The sequence below is a fragment of the Rhamphochromis sp. 'chilingali' genome (assembly GCF_963969265.1).
Source record: "Rhamphochromis sp. 'chilingali' genome assembly, chromosome: 20".
Lineage (NCBI taxonomy): Eukaryota > Metazoa > Chordata > Actinopteri > Cichliformes > Cichlidae > Rhamphochromis > Rhamphochromis sp. 'chilingali'.
In genome coordinates, this window is record NC_137947.1 from 8,091,244 (window position 1) to 8,110,811 (window position 19,568).

The 19,568-nt window shown below is 43.2% G+C and overlaps 1 protein-coding gene across 2 annotated transcripts; it reads right to left on the reverse strand.

The window, feature by feature from the left end:
- Positions 1-54: 54 nt before the first annotated feature.
- Positions 55-19,422, reverse strand: mypn (myopalladin). 2 transcript variants are annotated; one of them, XM_080868915.1, is made up of 21 exons: positions 19,168-19,422; positions 16,063-17,136; positions 12,732-12,907; positions 12,592-12,643; positions 12,037-12,496; positions 11,854-11,928; positions 11,629-11,770; positions 10,196-10,219; positions 9,699-9,815; positions 8,843-9,608; positions 7,100-8,173; positions 6,877-7,009; positions 6,112-6,189; positions 4,699-4,920; positions 4,465-4,614; positions 4,292-4,371; positions 3,905-4,031; positions 3,617-3,824; positions 3,372-3,537; positions 2,993-3,126; positions 55-2,891 (listed from the first exon to the last, which is right to left on the reverse strand). In XM_080868915.1, exons 2-21 carry the CDS (start codon positions 17,130-17,132, stop codon positions 2,713-2,715), a joined length of 5,433 nt encoding a protein of 1,810 aa, XP_080725041.1. In that variant the 5' UTR covers positions 17,133-17,136; positions 19,168-19,422; the 3' UTR covers positions 55-2,712. The 2 variants fall into 2 exon arrangements, with proteins under 2 accessions (XP_080725041.1, XP_080725042.1); XM_080868916.1 differs by lacking the exon at positions 6,112-6,189.
- Positions 19,423-19,568: the final 146 nt, after the last annotated feature.

Sequence of the window (19,568 nt, forward strand, 5' to 3'; positions counted from 1 at the left end):
CTCATATGTCTGAATATATGAAAAATAAGTGCAACAGTAGATCTCATTTGTATTGTATTTATTTTCTTTTTGCTTTTTTTTTTTTTTTTACCATGGAGAAAAAACAACAACTAACAAACAGAAATTTTTACAGTACATAGTAGAAAACAGGAACTTTTCTGTTACTTAACTATTTCAGTTCATTATTGAATACCAGTTGAGGTCTTTATCAATAGGAAATGCAGTAAAACATGAAAATACAGTTAAAAGTTAAAAATCTACACCCTCTTTCACAATTTCCAAAGTTGCCCAGAGGGCCTGATTGGAGTCATTGCTGGGCTTCTTCTGGCCCCTGGGCCTTATGTTTGACACCTCTAATTTACATAATAAGATTGTATTCTTAAAAAAAGGGACTCACTTTTGTTTACAATTCAGCTCTTTTACATGATAACTCTTTTTCTTTAACTGCTGCTTCTGCTGTGTTTTGTTGAGTTTTCTTTCCTGTTGTCATTCTTTGTCAGGAAGGACATGCAGCTCCTGCCACTGTGTATTGACAGGCTCAAAGCTTGGGTGTAGAGGCAGGTTATGAATGATTAATCACTGTTGGAGCCCGAGCATAATGCCGGTCTCTGGTATTGGGTCAAGCACACAAGCTGATGCTGTCTGGTCATTTTGGGATGGACTGGTTAGCTGTGCAGTTAGGCATGTAATCCCATCTACCAGTTGGTTAATTGATTACAGATTGATGCAGTTTGCCAGCTGCTGCTTGTCTTGTCTGAGGGGCTCGTCTCGACGTTGCCCTGCCCTTACGTGCCTTCCACCCTTTTCTTTTTTTGCAGCCCCTCATACGATTGGCTTGTTGGAGCACCGATGGCTCAGCCATGCCCCTCTGTCAAAAGCCATATGTCACATCTGAGGAGTGATTGGTTTGCTCTGAGAGAATCATGCACCCTCAAAAATCCAGATCTCCTCATGGAGAAATAGAGATTAGGGAAGAAAGCGTATGCTTTAGTGCAAGCGAAAGTGTAAGACCAGGTTTAATCTACATTGAGTTAATAAATCTCATTATCATCAGGATCCACCTTACCTTAAACAAGCAGCTTAAATAAGATTACACTTGCTTTCAGAGGAAATGCTTTGTGTGCTAAACTTCTCCTCAAACACATGTGAGCGCTTATCAAATGTATTTTGTGACAGTTACTTACAAAACTGTGTTCGGCACATTGATGTTACAGTGCAATGAAGACAGTAACAATTATCAGGTTTAACGTATTTTAAAAAACATCACGGCAATATTCATCACGAAATGAGCTGTAAGTGTAACGAATGCAGCTTAAAAAAAATCTAAGAATAAAAAAACAAACAAACAAAAAACCCACAAAACACTTGATTGTTTACTGCTTTACAACACCCACCCACACACAGCACCCAGTTAACAAGTAGGCCTGGCAGCTGGTCAGATGAGGCAGCGAGTATAATTGGGTCACGTAAGGTGAACATAATTTTATGCCTGTTTGAACTCTCATCCTCTATAATTGGACTGATTAGCAATGCTTAATTGGCTTCTGAGCTTTCCCATTTGCCTTGTATTTGGCATCAGTTTAAGCTAATAGGACTCCAATTAGAGCAGAGTCAAAACAGGCTCATAATCGTGAAAGCAAAAAAAAATAAAAGTGGATTTTAAAGCCCTCTTAGATGAAAATATTTAAATGAACTGTAATCAAACAGACCCGAGAAGGAAATGGAGAAGATTTTTTTAGGTGCTGTTGAAGCTGTTCCAGCAAAGCAAACACGTCACCCATTTGAATAAATATAACTTCATTCTGAGAAGGAGAAAACTATTTTACAATGTGCAATTTTACATTAGCTGAATGTGTGCCTGCAGTCTTGTTTTTACTTGAATGCTCAGTAGTAATGGCTGCTTTTGTTGTATATGTCAGTGACGCATTTTCAGTCGTTTTCAGACTCATTCCTCTGGGAAACACTTCTTGAACTTTAGTTTGCTTTTAAGCAGATTGATTATCTCACCTGAAATCAAGGCACCGGTGAGCGCTGAACATGGCTGTATAATGACTATGAGAAGAGCCTGCATGTTTCTTTAGTTATTTCATAGTCTTCATCAGCCGTAGGCAAACATGCACATGAAAAACGTGATGCAAAATGTGATGAACCTGAAGGAAGCACCCCACCCTCCTAGAGCCATTTAAATACACCGATCTAAATGGCACATTCAAACGTCTAATATATACTATAAATAAAAACATACAAGCTACTTTCTATGTAAAGTCTTAAAGAAACTATTGCTACCAATACAGGTATATATGTGATTTGCAGTACAAATACATGGTGCCAGGACCACTCTTTAGTAGAGGACAAAATATTAAGAACAGATCTTCAGCAACCTCGCCATCATAGCCAAGTATGATGTTGACAATAAATCAGATTCATTCAAAAACTTCACGCATGAAACTGAACTCCACTGATGGCTCATGAGCTAAGACTTTGCAAATCTGTTATTTTTTTCTGTAGGTGAAACACTCGTTGTATAACTTGAGTAAATAGGAATGGTGACAAACCCCCACTATCAGTGCTGCATCTTTAACACAATAAATCTCTGCCGTCCTAATCTGAATCAGTCACTTCAAATGCATCACACAAAATCTGCTCAGGTAATCGCTCTCCTCAGAGAGGTCGCAGTATCCGTTTGGAGGGTCCCTCCCCCTGCACCAGCTCTCACAGTTCTTCGCTCTCCAGTGTGGCCTCCGGTGGGGAGCTGGCGAACAGGATGGGGCTGGTGTCCGACGTGGGGAACACTGACTTGATGTCGAGCCCCTGGCCTGTCAGAGCCGCGTATCGACTTCCTGTTCGTGGAGTTTTCTTCATGGGTGCGGGGATGCTCTGATGCCACTGTGCTAAAGGTGGTAGCTAGCATTACTACACAGAGTGACGTACCCAAAAATGCCGTGGATTTCTTAATAAAAGTGATAGCTACTCAGCTGTACAGAATATTTACCATATATATCAAGTCTGCAGGTGCATGAAATGACTCCAGCCTCGTTTTTTGCTGACACTGTGTACCAGCCTGCATCGTCTTTTGTTGTCGGCTGGATAAGGAGACACACATATCCTGTGGCGTCCTGGGTCATGCTGAGGTAGAGAGATGATAGAGAAATTTGATTCAATTTCAAAAGAGTTTAAAATTTGTTATATGGATTTTGGCTGTGTCTTTTTATTGGACATACAGACAGGAAATTAAGAGAGGAGGAGAAGAGGAAAGCGGGTATAACATTGGAATTAAAGTTGCCAAATTTAACCGCTCAGGCTTCTAAATTCATTTCTAATCAAGCCACGGCTCTGAAACCGTGTCTGAGGGAGTCAGAGTTCTTACTAACCTGATTCGGTCTTTAGTTCTGGGAATAGTCTCGTTGTCTTTTTTCCAGAAGATGACCGGAGGAGGCATACCCACAACGCGACATTCCAGCCTTACTGGAGCTCCCTCAGGAATCCCCATGTTCTGCAGCTTCTCCACAAACTGGGGTGGGTGCTTCCTTTCCTTTTCTAAAACGAATATGTATAATTGAAATGTCCACATTGGGATTGTCAAAAAGCAAAAGTCCCAATCGTATTTGGTCCTTACCCACAACCTGCAGCTCCAGACTGAAGGAGCTCTGCCCTGCTTTATTGCTTGCGATGCAGGTGTATGTGCCGGCGTCTTTCTGAGTGAGAGGGTCAATGACCAGGGAATGGACGCCGTTCTCTCTCACCAGCATCTTGTGGTAAAGGTCTGGATAAACGGGCCTCCCGTTGACCAGCCACATGAGCTCAGGGTTGGGTAGGCCGCTCACCTGGAGAACAGAAACGTGTTACAGTGTGGGGAGGCAATATTCTTCCTGGCTTCAGTGGCACACGGGGATCTCCTGCCTACCTTACAGTCTAGTCTGCACAGTCTTCCCTCATGAGCCATCATGTCCCCTGGAGCCTGGAGGAAGTGAGGTTGAAAAAAGCGCCCCTGACTTTGTTCACCTTCAACTTCCTGTATGCGGTTTCGCACCCTGAAAACGTGGAGGCGATCACAGCATGTTATAGGAAACACACACATGAATCCACTTGGTTTTGTAAATTGCCACTAAGAATAGATCCCAGAATATCAATAACACTATGTTTACTTTTATAGGAATATTTCTGAAAGGTTTATATGTTCCTTTCAAATGCTAAACAGAATGACTTAGATCTACAGTTATAAAGCGCTACCAAACCAATATTACTATCAGAGAGGATAGTCTATATTTGCCTGTTCACCCTGCACACTCACCTCTGAGCATGAATGGGTGTCATTCGGTTTCGGGGAGGTCCCGTTTGGACTATTAAATGACCTGAGCAGCTGATTCGCCCCTGGTGATCAGTGAAATATCACATCACAGCTCAGCTCGAGCAGCTAGAACAAGGTGCTGATAACATGAAGAGGATATAAGTCAGAAGTTTCACCTGTGGATTGGCTACCATGATGGTGTAGTTTCCATCATCGTCACTGGTCGTGGATTCTATGTGTAAAGCACAGGTCCCGTCCCCCTCTCTTATCTTCTTGCAATGGACATTCTTCTTCAGGATCTGCTTGCCATCCTTAAACCAGTAAACCTGATGAGAGCCACAGGTGTGAATGACAAAATCTGAGGTCGAAGTCAGAGATGCTTTTGCATAGCCTAGCTGTTGACCTCTCACCTTTGGTGCCGGGATTCCCACTACTTTACATGAGAAAGTTACAGGCACTCCCTCCATAGCCCTGAAGTTCTTTAGTTTCTTATCAAATATGGGTGCAATGCATTTTCCCGTGGGAACGTCATCGTGCTGCACCTCGTCGTCTGACTCCTCCACCGGCGTCCTCTCCAGGCGGAACTCGATCTCGCTCATTAACCTTTGCTCAAAACTGGACACTTTATACTCCTAGTGGAGGAGAAGCACGACATAAATATAGTTACAACAGTCATACTGCTGCATGGACCGTGTCCCCTGTTTGCTCACACAGACTGGCCTGACAATAAATGGCTACAGTAACATGCACACCTGATACACAGAAACCACAACTCAGGGAGATAAGAGAGGTTTGCAGTAATCGGCAACATGAGACAACGTGCATCTCAAAACTCAAACCTCATAATAAAAAAAGATGCAGACTTTAAACCAGTTGTTGAAAGACCACACAGCAGCATCTGGGAGCACCAGGTTAAAAAAAACAAAAAAAACAACAACACCTAAGCTAAATAAAAAGGCTTATCTAACCTAATCACAAAAACTGAGGGTAAAACAGAGAACAGAGGAAGATGAGGTGTGTGAAATTTCATGGTAATATGTATGTTTTTAAAAGTAGAAGTGTTACTGAGGAAACACTGAGAGGAAGGAATTTTTTTACTCATGAAGAAAAGGCTGCAAAATATAGTTTTCCAAAATAGGAAAACAATATTTTGAATCTTTTTTGAATTTGAACCCCTTTAATTGGATTATTATTATTATTCTCATCACCATCATTCGTGCAGGTTGTGCGCTGTATTAGTTAATATAAGCGTGAATGCTGGATTAGAGATATTAAGGAAACTAGATAAGTAGATGACCAGGGGTGCACATAAGTGGGCCGCAGGTGCGCATGCGCTGTCAAAATAAAAGATTCGCACCAGATAAGAAGTTGCAACGCGCGTTTGCATACATATAAAAGGCACTGTTTTTGTCCGCTAGAGTGGGATTTTCACGGCATATTCTGCATCAAATCTCTGTGCGTTCATCATTTGTTTGAAGCCAGCTCACCTCCTGCAACCACTTGTCCGAGAATACGTGCTTCTTTTGTGGTTCGGACTCCTTCTGACATTTCTTTGGAGGTGGAGGAAAACCAAAAAAATTGCTTGAAGGAGCTTGCTTCTTTGACATCTTTAAGAGTTCTAAACAAATGTCTGTCCTCCTTCAGAAAATCTTATGTACGCAAACGCGCGTTGCAACTTCTTATCTGGAGCGCGTCTTTTATTTTGACATCTGCGGACCACTTATGTGCACTCCTGTAGATGACAGTATCCTAAGTTGTGTCTGAAACATAAGTATAACCCATACAGCCTCGAGCAAAGCAGTGCTTGGGTCGGGTCCGTGTACCTCATCATAGTTAATGACAGTAGCGGCAGTGTTTGGTCCAAGGGGCCTGCTCGCTGTTTTCCCCTCATTACTCAGCTTCTATGAAAGGACAGGGATGGATGAAGAACACCAAAGACACACAAACCCTACATACAAACACAGAGTGATGGAATAACGCACAAGCTGTTATTATTAGCATGCAGAGGTTGTTAGGCTACACTGACACCAGAAGATGAATGACAGTTAATGACTGGGGGAGGCAATGATTGCACTGCTCTGTATTCATCATTTCCAAAAACACTGGAATGCTGTGCAATAAAAACACAATGTAATCCTTCAAAAATCATGTAAACCCTTTATTTCATTTAAAAAGGGACGATGTATAACAGTATTTGAAAGTTTAAACATTTGATGTGTCGTCTTAAATAAAGGGTTTAATGATCAGCGGATTAGCTACATTTGCATTTTACGCTGCATCACAATTGTTGTTTTTTTGGAAATGAGGTTTCGTATAAATGTCTCCATCAACAAGATGTGAGAATGCAGCACAGTCACTGGTTAATACTCGATAAAATATGATCTTTAAAAGTATTAAAAACTCTATTGCAATTATTGATCACATACTAATATTTTAAACCGATGAGCGGGTGATCCAGTGGAGGCGAGAGAAACCACCGGATTCACCTGTTGGGCTAAGAAAAATCTTTTTGCTGATGCGCCGTTCTATTTTCTTCACCACTTCATCAGTACAAAATAGGCAGGCAAGCCACAGAGACCACCTAGTACCTGCTGATGTACAAAATGTGGAGTGTCGTCTTTAACTCGAAGCTTCTTCTCGATGTCGAGGAGGATAATTTCTCTGCTCTCGCGGATGGCTTCAGCTGACGGAGGGCGGATCTTCAGTGCCTTCTTTTGAAGCCTGAGTAAACAGAGGGCAAAAAACAGAACACATGGCAGAACGTGTGACAGTCACATTTGCATTAGCAGTCGTTTGTCAGACACGGCATACCCTAACGGAGCTCCCTTGGGCAGGCCCATTGAGTTGGTGGGCTGGCTCGGGGTCAGGGATGGCAGGACGGAGCTGAGGAAGGCGACGGGGTTTTGGATGGGACTCGGGGTGGAGCTGCTGGAGGTGGGAGAAGAAGCCTGAGGGGGTGACTGGGCTCTTAGGACGAACAAGCTATGCACTGACCCCGGTGTAGGCGAGGATACGAGAGACGATGGGCTGGTGGGAGACTTGAGCACCCTTGTGGGGAAAATCCTGGGTGGTGGGGAGAGGGGTGGGAGGAGAGTAGGGGAGCTAGCCGTGGAGGAGTTGAGCTCAGCAGCCAGCTCGTGTAATAGTGGTACTGGTGACTCTGTTGGGGAAGGACTCCTGACCGGTGAGAGGGTCTGAGCGGTTACAAACTCTTTAGGTCGGATGTAGTTGAAGGAGTGTGAGGTAGGTGTGAGATTCATGAGGGAGGCGTGGGTGCTTCTTAGAAGAGGAGCCGGGGACGTGATCTGCTGCAAGGCCGGGGTCGAATCTGTAGAAACCGTGTTGAGCTTTGGTGCAGGCGGAGAGCAAAACTGGGCTGTGGGTGCAGTTTTGGCAAAAGATGCAGGGGACAGGTTAATATGGGAGGCATGGATGGTGTTCATCTGGGTTACAGGTGCTGTACTGAGAGAAGGGGCGGAGTTTAGCTGTGGGGCAGGTGGAGGGGAGGTCACCAGTGAGGATTTCATATGCTGTGGAAGTGAAGGAGGAGAGCTCAAAAGGGAAGCTTGGGAAGTGTTAAGAAAAGGTGAAAAGGTGGTGTTGAGTGCTGCAGCAGACGTTGATCCTGGCGCATGTGGGGTGGTGGTCACTGGAGGTGCGGAGTGGGGGGTTTGCTGAAGGGCTGATGTAGTATGTAAAGGTGGCACATGCGGTATTCTTGGAGACCACAGTGGAGCTTCAGGGGAGGTCTGGACTCCGGGCTGGATTTGGGTCTGGTACGGTGGGTGAGACTGAGGCTGGATGGGGGTTTGCGTTTCTGGTTCAGTCTCCTGCTGCTGCTCCATGAGGACCTGGTTGTGCAGGATCTGGAGCTGAGCTGGGTCCCTGTTGATCAAACAGACACAAAATCAAAGAACCAAAACTATACATGGTGAAGACGAGAGAGGCTCAGTGCATCCAGCATCCAGCAGAATACTCTGCCCTTTTATGGACTACCAACAAGCAGCCCATAAACAACACAGACCGAGCTTTAGATACACTGAGCTTTCAGTGAAAACAAAATGTTTGCCTCTTTTGTAACCATGAAATGACTGCAAATTGGCTCACAATAAATTATTTGTCATGTTTATCTGTGTTTTAGCCTGTGAAGAAAAAGAAAAGCTAAATCATAGAACAGGATGTGATTTACAGCATTATTAGAAGTAACCGATCAACATAAATGCACAGAAGCAAACTTACAAATAGAAAACGCCATCCTTTGTCTTAGAAAGTCTGAAGGTCCACATTTGAAGTCCGAATGCATTCATTTATGAACTGAAAGGATTAGAGCTGCTATCTGAGCGAGTGGAGGAGGAACCACCCACCTCTTCATTTCATAATACAGCCCATCAAACACACTTCAACACAGACTTCAAAGTTTGACCGAATTTGGGTAAATAATGAACAAAATCTCCATCTGAGCGCATGTTTTTTTTCATCATGTTGTACTGTTGCCAACAACGCACTTTTTCAAAATTCAGCAACGTGTTGTTGCTTTCTTTTTGCTCTACTCACAGTTTAGGCTTAGCCAGCACTGGTGGTGGTTCTTTGCTGAGTGATGCCTCAGTGATGTCTTCATCAAAGGGACTAGATGTGTCACTTTGTTCACCCTCGTCATCCTCAGGCAGTTTGAAGTGCACACGTCGGCCTGCTCTGGAGTTGGTTCGTGAGTCTTTGTGGTTTGTAAGGTTGCCTGTCTTTAGGCAGGAGTTGGGTGGAGGATCAGGTAAGGGAACCACAACAGGGCTCCCGTTCTGATGGGCTGGGGTCCCCTTAACTTTGGAACTGATGTCAGGAGATGTCGCTGAAGATCTGGACAACTCCTGCTGTGCTGAAGTCTCAGCTGCAGATGGAGAAGTAAAGGATTTCGGATATGAGAAAATTTTTCTGGCACCATGTGCTCCACTGGATCCTAGAAGGTCCTTGTGTGAGAGAGGATCTAAATTTGGGGTGCTGGTGCTGTGAGAGTTCAAGCAGGAGCTGCTGCTCAGGCTGGAGGGCTCCAGATTGAGCAGGCTGGTGCGGAGGGGGTCGGGACGCAACATGCTAGAGTTGTGAGGGTCTAGACGAAGGCTGCTAGTGTTTAAGGGGTCCAGGCGTAAGGTGCTAGAGACGAGTGGGTCAAGACGAATGGTGCTGGAGTGCGGCTTAATGCTGCTGGTTATAACAACCTCTGGTTGAGGTTTTACAGCAGGAGCTGATGGGGAAAGTTCTTGAACTTGACTTGGCTCCACTATTAAACTGCTTGAAGACCTCACATGGTTGCTGTTGCTGCCATTGCCTGAGGAGAACCAGCAACACACATACAGAAATTTCAATAAGGATAGAAATGTGAAAGCTGTTGACTTTTAAAGCCAAAGAGAGGTGTTACCTTTGACCCTGAGTGCAGCACTGCTAGATACGGTTCCATACTTGTTGTTTGCTGTACATGTGAACACCCCCGAATCTTCAGGAAAGACCTCAGCAATGACCAAAGTGCATATTTCCTCTAGAGGTAAAGAGAAAAAACGTGGCATGCAATCAAGTCGGATATTCTATAGCTGCACCCCAGCGATTTCTCAAAGTGTTTAAGTGCAGAAAAGAAAGATACATGACTCTTGTTTCAGCAGTGAGAATCTACGTGCAGCTAAGGCTGTTTGAAGTGATCTGCAACGGTGATTTGACACAGGATGGGAGGCTACCTTATATGGTCCAGATTCAAGGAAAAGCAGCCCTGGCTTATGTAGAGGGGAAGAGCAGGAGCTTGAGCCAAGGACTATAAACACTTCAACAGAGGAATATGTACACACTGCAGCATCGTATACAGGCAGGCAGCTGCTATGGTGCAGTCAACACTTGTATTTTTGACAGACTGAATGAAATATGTACCTGAATCAGCTGGAGATCTGGGCTCTGAAATAGAAGCAAGTATCAAAATCATTATGAAACCAGGGGGGAGAAGCTCATGTTATTGTTAATGAATTTTTTGGAGACTCATTATTAGCAATCATTTCCAAAATATTTAAATACTCATGATGGTGAATTCCACATGCAGAGATGTATACACGTATACACAATCTGAGCTTTAAAATCTGTTAATGCAATATAAAGATTTAGGACCTGGAGCTTATGAAATTAACCCTTGGACAATTTTTTAATACAGTACTGTGCAAATGTCTTGACTCACCCCTCATTTCTTTATATTTTGTTTCTAAAGAGGCAGACATTCTTGTAATATTCTTGTAAGTAATCTTAAGCAATACTTCTCCAGGCTTTCTGAAGGTATTTCAATTTTTTCTTTGGACATTGGCTACGTATTCATTCATTTTCAGTTCAGTCCTTGTAGAAGAAGTCAAAACAGTTTTTTAGGTTTGTAAAGTCGTTTAACGCTGACCTATGAATCATTCAAGCATAAAAAGGTAGCTAACTCGAGGGATGAACCAGTTTTGTGTCCACATGTAACTTAGCAAGTAATCAATTTTAAAACCAACAAAGTGATTTCCAAAAAGCTAGAAGTCGAAAACTTGAAATGACTTGGCATTGTATGCATTACGTTCTTGAAAATTTGAGGAACCTAGACATGTCGAGGATAAAAGAATTGAAAAAAAAACCCCCCCAACTATGTAAAGCTCCTGAATGGGATGGGAAAGTCAGAAAGTCCTGACATAAGACCTGAGAAATACATTTGGCTCTTGATCCATCTATTATCAAGAATCCATTTTCAAGGAAGGGAAACAGGCTGAGGTATGCCAGATTACACAAGAACTGGTGTGAAAATTTGTGACAACGGGTATTATGGAGTGATGGATTCAAATTTGAAAGTCAAATCTTTGCCAAATTATGTGGAGGACATCTTGAAGTACAAGAGTGATTGTCTACAGCCATCTGTAAAACACGACCAACGCTCTGTCATAGTTTGCAGCTGTATCTCAGTCAGTGGTGTTGGAGAGCCTGTCAAAACTGATGAAACTACAAATGCTAAAAAGCACCGACAGAGCCTGATGCACCCTGCAATCTTCTGGAAATCCTCTGATGGGCTTCATTTTTCAGCATGACAAAAATCCTAAACACACTGCCAATGTAGTAAAAACACACCTGGCTAGAAAAATCAGTCATGGATCGGCCTCCCCAGAGCCTCAAAATCAATATTGTGGGATCATCTTGACACAGAGCAGAACAAAAAGTGACCCCTCTGTTTTTCTTTACATAGTTTGTTTCCATATATATTTGCATGTTTCAGTAAATTACTGTATCTATTTCCCATTTTCCCAGAAAAATCTAAAGAAATATGGAGAAACTTGAGATTTTTGCAAAGAACTTACTTTTCTGCAGGATCCTGAAATCAGGCGAGTCCTCCATGATTTTTCCTTCTCTGTACCAGTCCACTCGAGGTGACGGCACCCCTTTCACACGACACTCTAGCACCACCAGCTGGCCTTCTGATGCAATGAGGTCCTGTAGGCTCTGATGGAACAAAACCAGCTTCAAGTTAAATCCCTTAACAAGCAGTATTGTACAGAGCAGCCTCGTTCTGAGAGAAAAGTTACCTTCGTGAAGACAGGGGCAGCCATAATGGGTTGCCCGTTTAATCCTTGTGGAGAGCTGTGGTTGGGAGTTGGACTCTGAAGATGGAAAAAAAGTCCAAAAAAAGGGGGGGATGGATCAAATTATATAAACTTAAACTAAAATAAAGAATATGTAGTGAAAGGAAAACCTTTGAGGTATTCTACCTCAGCCTGGGGTGTTTGTGCTGGAGGTGACAGGACAGGCACTACAGAGTTTAAAGGCTGTGACGTAGCTGTTGTTGAAGCCGTGTGTTGCAGCTGTGGAGTAGATATGACTGGGACAGATGCTGACGCCCCTTGGGCTTCTCTAAGTTCTGAATCACCTGTTGAAACAGGAAACACCTGCACAGACAGCACAGATGTTTCCTCCTGAGCAGGATGTGCTGCTGATGCCACAGATTCTTCTGATAACTCTGAGACTGGAAGTATAGCAGCAGATGTCCGGATTGGTAGAAGAGGTTCAGATGCTGTTTGAGCAGCCACTGGAGGCGAGAGCTGCTCCTCTGGTTGTTCCTCGGGGGCCGCTGCAGTCTGGGATGACACGCTCTCCTCCTCCTCTGGAGGGAAGGTTTCATTTACAGATGACGGTAAAGATGGGGATGACTTTGGTTGGTTTCTCTGCAGCCTTTAAAAATCACAAAAGAAAGAAGTGTTTGTTTCGTTTAGTGTTGATAACTCTTGTTGGTGGGTGACGATAACGACAACGGGGCAGGAACTCACTGGGCTACATGTTCAAAGTGCGGTTCCACATCAGAATCGGAAGATGAGGCACCTGTGACATTGAACAGGAAGGTGTGTATCAATAAAGAAGTTGAAGTGCGGTATATTAAGGTGTCAAAAAGGAGGAAAGAAGCGATCACCTTCTACGTAGATCTCAGCTGACGTGGAGTCGGTACCGTAGCAGTTAGACGCAAAGCACGAGTAGCGCCCGGTATCCTCCTCGAATGCCTCTGCAATAATCAGAGAGTGCTGCTCACCACTGGTGATGATTTGAATGTCAGGGCTGTTCTCCAGCTCCTTTCCCTCACAGAACCACCTATCGAAGACAAACAAGGTAAACTGATCAGCGGTGAGTTTCTTCCATCTCCGTGACAGTTTTCTTTTGTTTCTTTTTTGCCAACAAAGCCAATCATTACAGGACAATCCCAGCGAGCTTTAAATTTGGTGCGTTTCTCTGTTTATTCAGATTTTTCTTTAACTTGATTTTTTTTCTAGTAGAAGTAAAAACATCTGTTTCCATTATAGTCATGTTCATTTTTGTTTTAAACGCAGTTTAGTTTGATTTCTTTTTTATTAACCTGCTGACACTGTTTCTACCAGCCTGGCCTCTTTCCCACTTCCCTAGTTGTGTTTCTGGCTCGGTAGCATTCAGCAGAGTTGCGCAGGCCTGGAGGGAAATGTTTTGACGAGCATGCCCAATCCTTTTCCCTGTAAGAGAAGAAGCAGCAGCTTGCCGTGCCACTTCAAACGCTGTTTCTATTCACTGCTGATGTTGTCATGACAAGGAGCACAAAACAGTTAGCATCATTTACTTTAACATCAACGAGTTAAAATAATGAAACGCAACCAAATATGATTTTTTTTTTAAATTTGTTTATGACTTGATGAGAGAGGTGTTTAGATGCAAGGGAGCTTACAGCAGGTCTGAGTCCTAAAGCCAATCATCAGTACTGCAGTTTAAAATGTTATGTTATTAATAGCAAAAAAATGTATTTTAACAAATGTAAAACTTAAAAAAAATGGCAGAAAACCCTTCCAGCACAACTAGTACTGCACAGCCTTCTTAGAGCACGAGTAGACAGGAGCTGTACTTGGCAACAGTCTATTTTTTTGTCATTGTAAAACTATAATAACTTCTTCCTCTAACTTCTTCCCCTGCTGGCCAGCAACATATGCAGCAGCCTCTGTGTCAGCGTACATCTATTTTGAGGAGATGAGGCACTGATGCTTTATAAAATCGAGCCAATAAACAAAGAGGAATGGGGAGCTGATGTGTTGCTCTCTGGAAACGCGTCACCACATAGTCCTAATTCATATCATAGCGATTACGCTGAGATTATGGATCATCTGCTTCGCTTTTTCTGTTCAGTATGCAGGCTCTGATGTCCCCCGCCGCTGTAGCTGAAGATTTCCAGAGGGCGAAAACACAAACCAGCGCTAAAGGGATGTTCCTGATTCTCAAATGCAGGACGGGCTGGAATGTGTACTGCCTGTGTCCTGTCTGAGCAGAGCTTTGTCACTCTCAGTGAGTAAGAGTCTAAATTGAAAGCATGAGTGGCAGAGGAGGTGGCTTGTCTGTGGGCCAAAGACCCTTGCTTTCTGCACCTGTCTGGGATAGTTTCCCTCTGAAGATCAGAACGAGAGAGGAGATTCCCTCATGAACCCCGGGGTCTCTGACTGGCTGACGTAACCACATACGCACAAAGCTAAACATAGACTCAGGATGCACACAATGCTACAACCTGACATATCAGAGAGAGCACACCACTGAAAACAGATGGAAAATATAAGCCTCACAACTCCATTTTGACTCATTTAATTCAGACACGGTAACAGCTACGTCAGACAAAAACACACTTAATTAAATGAGCTCTGTGTTAACACAGAAAGTAGACTTGTAAGTAGAAACTGTTAAAACACACCTCAGATCTTCAGAAATGTACATCTGTGAGACACTGGGGCACACACAACATATAAAATTATCCACTCGGGAGAAACTGTAAATCATCTTACCAAAGTCTTCACACTTCTGTCAAGAGCTCAGTTCCATTATCAGACACGACTGCAGCTCACATTTCCAGCCCAGTCTAAAAATGGCTGAGAGCTACATTCTCCCTGGACAAGTATAAGGTAGTGGCTCAACAATGTGCAGCGGGGCTAACAAGCCCATGCCCCCTATAGTCAGACACCTCAGCGGGTTAAAGCTGCTCACATACGATTCACATAAAACAGATCAAACAAAACAGCCATGAAAACACCATGTGGCAATTATTATTATGACGCCTCTTTAAAAATGTCTAAACTTTTGTTACAGGAGGCCTTTAACTGAATGTGGTAAAAGGTGTAAATTGTTCTTAAATTCTAGCCTTTTTATTTTCAGTGTAGTTTTTAATGATTTATAATTTGTATGACTGCTCATCTTAAAAGGAGAATGCCTCGTGCGGTTATCATTTACTCCCCCGACGACACATAAATCGACACAAACGCTCACTCGTATGGTTCAGAATCAGCTGTCGGCCGTCATCACATGTCACTTCTGTCTGCATCTCCGAATAAACCTCTGCGCCATTCATCCAGAGTTACAACCTAAATGACTTTGTAATTTAGAGACGGGCTCTGACGACAGGTAACCAAAATATGTCTTTTAAAATAAATATATAAATCACATCAGAAAAGACCGTTTTCATCTTTTGCATTTGATCAGCAAAGAATACAGAGTTATACATGCTGATCAGGACATTTCATTGTTACATACATAGGTGCCAATACATGTATGAAATGTTAATATTATCAGGTGCTGGACTCTAGTATGCATATGTATAACTGTGTGCAGTGTTTAAAAAGCATGGGCATACCATTAATTCATTATTTTATCTACCAAATAAAATATATATATTTAAAAAATAACATATTAAAGTGTATTTCCTTCACCATGATGACCCCTTGTGGAGAAGGAACAGCCGAAAGTAGCTTTTCTCCATATAAATGAAGGCTAGCTGAAGAGGATTAGGCCCGCAGAACCCCCCCCCCAAACTTTTACCTTTGTAATAAATGTCTGTTGCAATACTTAAACATGGTTACATTTTTAAAAATCATTATATTGTGCAGTAAAAGCTTAAGATATATTTTTATGTACCAAATGCAAAATCACTAACCTAATGCTGCAAAATAAATGTAGTGGAGTAGAAAGTTTGATATTTGCTGCTGAACAGTAGTGAAGAAGAAGAAGTACAAAGTAACATTGTATCACTTGTGTTCTCATGCTATGTACTCACTACTCAAACAAAATCTTTCAGCTGAATTAGACCCTTGTGTGTGCTGCTAAAAGTCCACTGGGATGCTTCTGTTGAGGAAAACCAACAGCACATTGAGCTTTTACAAACACTGCATTTGAAAAAAATGTGTAGAGTCTGAAACAGATATTGTGTCCTGCAAAACAAAGAATAACTTAATGATGACTTATGATCTTACCGGACTTCAGGCAGAGGGAGTCCTCTAACAATGCAGTCCAACCGGACCTTGGTGCCCTCAGAAACCTCCCTGCTTTTCAGTTTCTGGATGAAGCGAGGCGGTTCACACACAGGCTCTGCTGGATATGGAGTTTCTGTTAAGGCAAAGCTTTGAGGCTCTTCCTCCGCCTCCTGGAGCACAGAGTCACACTGGTGCTCCTCAGTAATCGAGCAGTCCTGAAACTCCACATGTCCTGTCTCAGAACCCAGCTGGGCAACTGGTTGGTGTGTAACGGGAGGGCTGGGTGTCTCCTTCTCCACCTCCATGGACATGACTGCGCGCTCCCGGTTGTCAGCGACGAGGGGATAAGTTGTCCCATCGTTCTGGCTCTTGTTTGGGATCCTGCTCCTGTGGGCTTTGCAGGCTCTCGGGCGTATCCGTTTGGAGCTGTTGGCCTTGAACAGAGAGGACAGCTCCTCAATGAAGTCAGCTGCCTTATTGAGGAACTCCTTCTTGGACTGGGTCTCCACACCGTAAGGGGCATTTCTTGCTGACCTGTTATAGTCTTGGAATCCTTCACCAAAGTCCCTGCTGCTCCTGATCACATTGTCCTGCCGTGTGGATGCTTTGTGCATCTTTCTGTCAGATGTGAAATTTTCCGGCTGAGTGAGGGGCACAGTTGAGGGGGAAGCAGAAGGAGCATTAGAGGGGTTAGAGATGGGAACAGAACTGGGTGTGGATGAAGAAACTGAGGGTGAGGAGATTCTGGACGGGGTAGATGGCGTGACAGAGGCTTTGACCTCTGCCCTCTCCTCACGAGGCTCGTGTCCGATGGCCTGGCGGGCCAGGTTCACGCTCTTATCCAGTTCCTCCTGGCTGAGGAAGGCTGAAAGGTCTGGAAACTGGGGGTCACTGTGGCCAATAGTGTCCTCCGCCTTGCCTTTGAGTGACCCGTAGATCTGAATGCGAGAGGACGAAGCGTCTGAGCGGCTCATCTCGCTGTGGCGCTGCTGGGCTGTGGCTTCTGCCAGGTAACTCTCCCTTAAGAGCTGAGACAGCGACGGTGGCTGGTCAATGCTGTTCTCTTGCATGTTGCTAAAATAAACACAAGATTTAATTTAAAAAGTATGAAAGTAAAAACATTCATGTAGGCTTTCGGGCTTAATGTGATCCTCTGCAGATTTATAGAATAATTTCCTGCCCCCTCCTCTTAAATAAGTCATTAACAAACGTGAAAGAAACAAGACACCCTGCACACTTGTGTGTAGCTGATCCACATGAATGTAAATCAGTGAATGTCAGCAGAGTGAAATGTCACAAACAAATACATTTTGACGTGATCAGCTTCTATCCTAATGCAGTCAGTGGTGTGATTACGCATCCTGTGTGATCTGAGATTGAAAATATTTAAACAGCTGTGGATGGAAATCTAACTCCTGAGGACAAACTAATGCAAAACATCAATTTGCTGACTTCAAGCATTTAGAAAAGTTGCTGCTTGACAATCAGCACTCAGTTGTCAGAATAACTCCTTATGTACAAACAAATCCAGTCCTGATTAAAATCTGCGACAAACATATATTATAGTGGCTCATTTCCTCCATATTTTAATTCTTGGACACTAATGGAGTAGCTTGGGATTTTTCACATGTCATTGATCTTATAAGGCGCCTCGGTATAGCGCCTCAATTCACCTTCTGTTTGAAACAAGGCATTTTCACTCCCGTCCTTCTTTATTTAATCCAACTTTCTGATTCGCTGCCCCTCATCACCCTCTGTTTTTCTACAAGTGACTCAGTATGACGTCAGAGAGGAGTATATTCTTATGGTTATCTCAGGCACTCTGGCCACTATCTGAAACTGAATGCTTTTAAAGCAATTGGAAGCTTGAGTGTTTGGACTCATGATGATTACTTATTTCAGTAACTTTGGCCATGTTTAATAAACAGTATATATGACATGTATATCCTTGATTTACAGTTTTATTTTATTCTATTCTATCTCAATCAAAAGATGCCAAAACATGAAAATTAACTGTTTCTCTTTTGACTTTTGTTAGATAGTGATAGCTATTGAATTTTCTATTTCCACTAATTAATGACACTGAGTTAACAGTTTATCAAGAAACTAACTGGATTCCCAGCGAGTAAACAGTAAATCTGAGAAATCATTCATGGTTCTTTAGGTCTCTGACAGGTTTATCAGATCTTTATGTTCAGAAGCTGATGTCTTGTTTCAATGCTTTTTGTCTGCGTCGTGTGTTAAGGAGTCAGTAAAAACTATACAGTGATAATTATCTGAGCTTTAACTCTCGCTACTGCAGTTTTGTTTGAACAATGCCTTGTGAAATATTTGGCACGCAGTCAGAACATGAATGCAGAGCCCGGGGTTAAAAGCAGAGATATGTAATAAAAATAGCTTTTTATTTTAGCCTAAATTCAGCCTCGACAGGGTATCAGGTTCATGTGCTGTCACCAGATCTGAGAGACACAGGCAGGCTTTTTTACCCCCCTGACCACCTCAGATCAACATTTTTATGAGGTTTAGATTTTGCAGCGCTTTCTGACACCATGCATGAGCAAGTTATTGAATGCAGACATGAGATAGGGTACACATATGCCACTGACACTCAAATCAGTGCAATTAGGAGAGACAGCGATGCCCTTCCAACAGACCTGAAGCTGCAGCTGTTGTGTACATTTATCCTTTGCAAACAGGCTCCAAGCCTACCAAGTCATATCTAATAATAGCGAGGGGTCAGTTTACTGAAGGGAAATCAACAAAAAGAAAAAAAGAAAAGAAAAGCAGCAGCAATGCACCTGTGGGCTCTTGCTATCATAAGTTTGATCATTAATCAAGTTACACAAACACTACTATAATTATCATAAGTGTGGCACTGCTGAGTGAGATGACACACATGAACAGACCCCTTGACTAAACACAACAGTCCACACAGGTTAAGCTCATTGGATTAAACAGGAACGTATGGTCCAAACAGAAACAGATTAAAGCTTGTCTGAGGCTCAGTGTCAGTGTTTCTGAGGCTATACACAGCATCTGAGGCTGATGCCAACAGACGTCAACGAGATGCATGAACAATTAAATTAGGGGCCGGTGTGTTTTTACCTTCAGAATAAACCCAGCTGGCCCCTGTGGAAGGACTAGTAAATCCTCAGAGTGCACCTGTGCTGAAAGGGGGCCGATTCCAGTCTTCAGGCTCCTGCCACCCAGGAAAATCTCAGACACCGGCAGCTGCTCGGCCTTCCCTCTTTTCTTGCTGAGAATTAACCTTGAAGTTTACAGGAAAATGTGGAGCCGGGCAGCTACGGTAACCTGTCACCAGTAAAAGTAGCAACATTTGTCAGTGCAATAGTGGCAGGTTATTTTGGGGGAGGCCTTGCCCATGTGGCTGGGTGGTGTCCCTCCTTATTGGTCATGGGGAGCTGTGCTGTAGGGATTCCTCCTCCTGTGGTTCATCGCAGACCTCCGTACTGCAGAATTAGAAGCCCCTTGGCGAACCTTTCTCA

Bases quoted from the DNA above. Each gene is read 5' to 3' on its own strand.
- mypn (XM_080868915.1), bottom strand. From the start codon at position 17,132: ATGCAAGAGAACAGCATTGACCAGCCACCGTCGCTGTCTCAGCTCTTA. The intron at 7,010-7,099 runs GTATGCCGTGTC...CTGTTTACTCAG, and splicing joins CCCAAGGGAGCTCCGTTAGG to GCTTCAAAAGAAGGCACTGA. The intron at 4,372-4,464 runs GTGAAACTTCTG...ACTGATCACCAG, and splicing joins TCATGGTAGCCAATCCACAG to GGGCGAATCAGCTGCTCAGG.